Consider the following 6,668-nt stretch of genomic DNA (forward strand, 5'->3'; position numbering starts at 1 on the left):
AAGCCTGATCAGCCAAGTCAGAGGTTTTGATCTTTATCCTAAAAGCAGTTTTATAGAAATCTACATGTGTAACATTAAAGTTAGTTCGTCTGACACAGTGGCAGAATGGAAGCGTGGGGCACGCATGGATGCAGGAAAAGCAGTGAAAGCAGGGCTCCTGCTGTGGTCCAGGCAGACTGTAATAGAGTTCTGTGACAATGAGAAGAGGGAGAAGCGATCAGACCCAAGAAGGACCTATAAGAAGTTCTAGGTGTCAACCCTAGAAGTTGGCACTAAATTAGCTCTAAGGTGAGAAGGGGAGATGCTCTGTTTCCCCTTGGAATAACTGAGGAGAAAATGGAAGGAGTCTATGATATTGAGAACGTGCTAGAAGATGAACATGTTTAACCCACTCTGAGGCGTCCATATGAAAGTAGCCAGCAAGCAGTGGAATAAAGTCCAGAATACAGAGAACCCTGAACCACAGCTGAGCTGTATTTGTTTTCAGCTAACATGTGTAGAATTCAGGGGAGATGCTCCCTTCTGATTAGGCTCAGAGAAAAAATGACTAACAGAAGCCAGAAGCAGCCAAGACCAGATCACTACTGTGAGTTCCCTCCCTTCTCCATCATGATCCTTCACAGCCCTGCCAATGCCACCCTTCTCCCCGTTGCTTTTATAGCCACAAGTTGGTAACTATGGAGCTTTCAGGTGCTCTTTACAGGTAGAGGGTATATTTCCTTACTGGGATGGACAGTTGAGAGACAGCAGGAAAAAACAGCAGGAACTAAAACTGTGAGGCTTTCTAACTTTCTCTAAAACTATTGGCTTTTTCTTACATGCAAGGATGACTAAGCTTACAGTTTTGCAGAATTTGCAGCCCTGGGCCAGCTTTCCGACCAGAGCACTTCCCCAGAACTTCTGCCTGCCTTGGTGGGGCTATGTCAAAGCTGTGTTTCTGCTTCTCAGCCAGGTCCCCTCCTCTGTCCTCAGAGTCACAAGCTGATGACCCTTGGGGCTCAGCCAATGTGCCCAGTGTGCCAACAGGAAGCATGAAAAAGGGTATAAGAAAGTGAATTCATGGTTAAAGTTTTCCTTGTCCTTAGCACTTCAACTTAACATCCATGTCTGATTTCAGACTTTGCTGTTTACTCTTAGCTCTGAGTTCTTGCACAAGTTACTTAATCTCCTTGATGAGAGTTCCCTTAACTGTTAAATGGGATGACACTGTTTTCCTCATAGGCTTCTTATGAAGCTGAAATGAAACATGCTCATCATAAACAATTATATGATTATAAAACGGAAATGACAAATAGATTCAAGGAATTAGATCCGACAGACTGCCTGCCTGAAGCACTATGGACAGAAGTTTGTGATATTCTACAGGAGGCAGTGACCAAGACCATCCCAAGAAAAAGAAATGCAAAAAGGCAAATGGTTGTCTTATGAGGCCTTAAAAATAGCTGAGAAAAGAAGAGAAGTGAAAGGCAAAGGAGAAAAGGAAAGATATACCCATTTGAATGCAAAGTTCCAAAGAACAGCAAGGAGAGATAAGAAAGCCTTATAAGATCAATGCAAAGAAATAGAGGAAAACAATAGAATGGGAAATACTAGAGATCTCTTCAAAAAAATTAGAGATACCAAGGGAACATTTCATGCAAAGATGAGCACAATAATGGGCAGAAATGGTATGGATCTAATAGAAGCAGAAGATATTAAGAAGAAGTGGCAAGAATACACAGAACTATACAAAAAAGATCTCCATGACCCAGATAACCACAATGGTGTGATCACTCAACCAGAGCCAGACATCCTGGAAGTTCAAGAGGGCCTTAGGAAGCACCACTACAAACAAAGCTAGTGGAGGTGATGGAATTCCAGTTGAGCTATTTCAAATCCTAAAAGATGATGCTGTCAAAGTGCTGCACTCAATATGCCAGCAAATCTGGAAAACTCAGCAGTGGCCAAAGGACTGGAAAAGGTCAGTTTTCATTCTAATCCCTAAGAAAGATAATGGCAAAGAATGTTCAAACTACTGCACAAATGCATTCATCTCACACACTACATTACTAGCAAAGCAATACTCAAAATTTTCCAACCCAGGCCTCAACAGTATGTGAATCGAGAACTTCCACATGTTCAAGGTGGATTTGGAAAAGGCAGAGGAACCAGAGATCGAATTGCCAACATCTGCTGGATCACCAAAAAAGCGAGAGAGTTCCAGAAAAACATCTACTTTTGCTTTATTGACTATGCCAAAGCCTTTGACTGTGTGGATCACAATAAACTGTGGAAATTTTTCCAAGAGATGGGAATACCAGACCACCTGACTTGCCTCCTGAGAAATCTGTATGCTGGTCAAGAAGCAACAATTAGAACTGGATATGGAACAACAGACTGGTTCCAAATTGGGAAAGGAGTATGTCAAGGCTGTATATTGTCACCCTGCTTATTTAACTTATATGCAGAGTTCATCATGAGAAATGCCAGGTTGGATGAAGCACAAGCTAGAATTAAGATTGTCAGGAGAAATATCAATAACCTCAGGTACGCAGATGACATCACCCTTATGACAGAAAGCAAAGAAGAACTAAAGAGCCTCTTGATGAAAGTGAAAGAGGAGAGTGAAGAAGTTGGCTTACAGCTCAACATTCAGAAAACTAAGATCATGGCATCCGGTCCTATCACTTCATAGCAAATAGCTGGGGAAACAGTGAAAACTGTGACAGACTTTATATTTTTGGGCTCCAAAATCACTGCGAATAGTGACTGCAGCCATGAAATTAAAAGATGTTTGCTCCTTGGAAGAAAAGCTATGACAAACCTAGACAGCATATTTAAAAGCAGAGACATTACTTTACCAACAAAGGTCTGTCTAGTCAAAGCTATGGTTCTTCCAGTCATCATGTATGGATGTGAGAGTTCAACTATAAAGAAATCTGAGTGCTGAAGAATTGATGCTTTTGAACTGTGGTGTTGGAGAAGACTCTTGAGAGTCCCTTGGACTGCAAGGAAATCCAACCAGTTCATCCTAAAGGAAATCAGTCCTGAATATTCATTGGAAGGACTGATGCTGAAGCTGAAGCTCCAATACTTTGGCCACCTGATGCGAAGAACTGACTCATTGGAAAAGACCCTGATGCTGGGAAAGACTGAAGGTGGGAGGAGAAGGGGATGAGAGAGGATGAGATAGTTGGATGGCATCACTGACTCAATTGGCATGAGTTTGAGTAGGCCCTGGGAGTTGGTGATGTACAGGGAAGCCTGGCTGCAGTCCATGGGGTTGCAAAGAGTGGTACATGACTGAGAGACTGAACTGACTGAACTGAATCATAAACTCTCAGTACATAGAAAGGAAACACTCTCTTTCCATTCTGGAGTATTTTTCCAAGGATGGTCCATGAACTATCTGAATTAGTATCAGGGAGGCTTCTATAAAAATCAGAGTCTAGGACCTTCTCCATTGAGAGTCCACATTTATGTGGCAGAAGAGAAAATCTTATTATTTCCCTCAGTTTGAGGAACCATTTCTGAAAACACTGAAAACTCTGAAGACTCTTTTGATCCTAAATCAGGGTTTCTCAAATCTGGCTGTACATATCAATAATACTCAGGCCTCTACCTGAGTTGAATCAGAACCCAAGAACACAGGGCCCAGGCATAAGTATTTCAAGAAGTACTTCTTCTTCTTCTTTTTTTTTTTTTTTTCAATTACAGTCCTTCCTTTTATTGGAGTTCCAAATTTTAAAAACTGAAAGTAAAGCAATCATTCAGTGGTTCAGATAAAAGAAAAGCATCTTTACCTGAGTTACCCATCAGGCCTACTCTGACCTGCTCTAGCTCTTCCCAGAAAACGTTTCTGGGAATCTAAACAAAACGGTTTGCATGTCGACTCCATTAAAAGTCATCTCTACTACAGGGGTCAACTAACTATGAGAACAGTTCTTCTCATATCTATTAAATGTACACAATCCAGTTAGACCTCTTTAGAGGTCTACAAAATGCTCTCCAGAGTAGTTTCTTTGGGGCCCAATAAGGTAGAGATTTCCTGCAAGGATTTTTTTTCCCCCCAGACTTAGGGTTATTTATAGCGTCTTTCACTTATACAAGTCCCCTGGTGTACAAGAACTGATCATTGACAGAAGTTTTTCTCATTCTGAGAATTCATAAGGTCCTTCATCAGATTTTTTTTTTGGGCGGGGGGGGGCGGGCAGGGGGGAGGTGGTGTGGGTTGCAAACCCAAGAAAGCTCTCCACTTAATGCTTTTACCACATTCAAGGCAAATACACAAATTTTCACCTGTATGGCTTCTCTGATAGGTAATAAAGTCACAGTTACGTTAAGAGGCTTTTTTCACAACTGTTGGGGTTTCTTTCCAGTGGGGCTTTCTGACGTCCAATGAGGCGTGCATACTGTCTGAAGCACTGTTTCACAGGGCATTAAAAAAATATCATCCTCTGATCTGAATTCTCTTGGAATGAGGAGAGGTGAGCATTGCTAGACAGCTTTCTCACATCCACTGAACTTGTAAGTTTCCCACCTGTATAAATCCTCTTGTGGGTGATCAGACATGAGCTTGGACTGAGGTTTTCCAAAAACTCAGGGCATTTGTAAGGTTTCTCACTGGAGTGATTGATACGGTTCTGTAAAGACAGCTCTCTGGTCAAACCATTTCTCAAGTTCCTACAACTGCAGATTTTCTGGTCCCCAATAAAGTCTGAGCTCTGAGGAAAGTCTGAGTTTGAGTTCTCCATCTTAAATGAGTTCTCTTACATTGTAAATACATCTTTTTTTTTTTTTTTTTTTTTTAAATGGTATAACAACTTCTTGTCTGGTCAAGACATCTGTGAGGCTTCTGATACATGGGGAGGGCTGAGCTCAAGACCTTTCTCAGCCACATTACAGATATATGGTTTTTCACCGAAGTGGATTGTCTGATGTTGAAGAAGAGCTGAGCTCTGATGAAAGCTTTTATCACAGACACTGTACTTATAATGCAACTCCTCTGTCTGAGTTCTCATTTTCTGTTGGGCAATGAAGTCCATGCCTAGGAGGAAGCCACTGTCACATGCAGACCACTGATGTGGTTTCTCTTCCATGTGAATTCTTTGATGCACAATAAGGTCTGAACTACAGCTGAAGCTCTTCTCATATTCAAGGCATTTAAAAGTGTGAGTGTGAGTTGCCTGGTGCCTGATGAGGTTGGCACTCCGGGTAAAACTTCTCATACATTCCAAGCATTTATACGGCTTCTCACCTGTGTGGACTCTCTGGTGTACAATAAGGTCTGATTTCTGGCCAAAGCGTTTCTCACAGGCACCACACTTATAGGGCTTCTCCCCAGTATGTACTCTTTTATGAACAATGAAGGCTGACCGGTGTCGGTAACTTTTCTCACACTTATTACATTTGTAGGGTCTTTCACCAGTGTGAGTTCTCTGGTGGCTAATAAGATTGGATTTCCCACTAAAAGCTTTTTCACACTCCAGACACTTAAATGGTTTCTCACCCGTGTGAGTTCTTTGATGCCTTATGAGGTTTGTGCTTCGGCTGAAGCATTTATCACACTCACTACACAGATATGGTTTCTCACCTGTATGGCTTCGCTGGTGGACAAGCAGATCAGAGCTCTGACCAAAATTCTTGCCACAGATATCACATGTATAGAATTTTTTACCTGCATGCATTCTCTGGTGTCCTGAAAGGGCTAAGTGGTGCCAAAAGCTCTTCTCACATTTGCTACATTTATAAGGTTTCTCATAACTGTGGATCCTCTGATGTGAAATAAGATCTGAGCTTTGGATAAAGGTTTTCTCACACATATCACATCTATAAGGTTTCTCCCCAGTGTGGGTTCTCTCACACATAATAAGAGCTAAGTTTTCACAAAAGTTTTGCTCACATTCAAGGCACTCGTATATCTGATCATCTGTTTGAGTAATCTCATGCACATGAATAAAAATCTTTTTACCCTTCTGAGGGCATACATGATATATTTTCCTTTTTTGAGTTCTCTGATTATATCTCTCTTCTGAAGTGTACATTTTCTATGACTCTCTCCTAGGGAGTTTTCCACTGGTCTTCCTGACCCATCATTTTCTTCACAGTCATTTTCTCGATAAGAACTTGAAAGATACATCTGTCTTAGGCCTTTCAGACATGAGCAGTTCCTCTTTACAAGTTTCCAGCATCACATGCACTCATTCCTTATGTGGTATTTACAACCCATAACAAGAAAGACTCAAGACTGTCTTCCTTTTGGCTCCAAAAGGTCTCCAGTCCATAGTTATTAACCGTACTCAATTCTTGCCTCTCCTGGGAGGCTGACGAGAGCCAGGAGCATCCTTCTTTGCGCGGCTCGGCGAGGGCAGCTGGGGCCAGGCCATCCAGTGTGCGATTTAAGGGCCAACAAGGCCAGCTAGCTTCCCGAGCCCTTTCAGCCTGGCTGGGAAGCCAGAAGTACTTCTAAGTAGGTGATTCATTAGTGTAGACTGAGTTGAGAACCACTGGGTTCTATTTTACTTACTAAGATACCAGGGAATTCTATAATTCTATAATTCCTTTTAATTTCTATTAATCTCTAGCTGCTGCTGCTGCTGCTAAGTCACTTCAGTTGTGTCTGACTGTGCAATCCCATAGACGGCAGTCCATGAGGCTCCCCCGTCCCTGGGACTCTCCAGGCAAGAACA

General features: G+C 42.0%; 1 protein-coding gene across 1 annotated transcript; it reads right to left on the reverse strand.

Annotated features, from left to right (window-relative positions):
- Nucleotides 1-4,208: 4,208 nt before the first annotated feature.
- Nucleotides 4,209-6,424, reverse strand: LOC109553218 (zinc finger protein 322-like). Its single transcript, XM_019953200.2, has one exon. The coding sequence runs from the start codon at nucleotides 6,021-6,023 to the stop codon at nucleotides 4,815-4,817; it is 1,209 nt and encodes a 402-aa protein (XP_019808759.2). The 5' UTR covers nucleotides 6,024-6,424; the 3' UTR covers nucleotides 4,209-4,814.
- Between the last annotated feature and the right edge of the window lie 244 nt (nucleotides 6,425-6,668).

This window comes from Bos indicus, chromosome 26 (genome assembly GCF_029378745.1).
Source record: "Bos indicus isolate NIAB-ARS_2022 breed Sahiwal x Tharparkar chromosome 26, NIAB-ARS_B.indTharparkar_mat_pri_1.0, whole genome shotgun sequence".
Classification (NCBI taxonomy): Eukaryota; Metazoa; Chordata; class Mammalia; order Artiodactyla; family Bovidae; genus Bos; species Bos indicus.

Bases quoted from the DNA above. Each gene is read 5' to 3' on its own strand.
- LOC109553218 (XM_019953200.2), bottom strand. From the start codon at position 6,023: ATGTACACTTCAGAAGAGAGATATAATCAGAGAACTCAAAAAAGGAAA.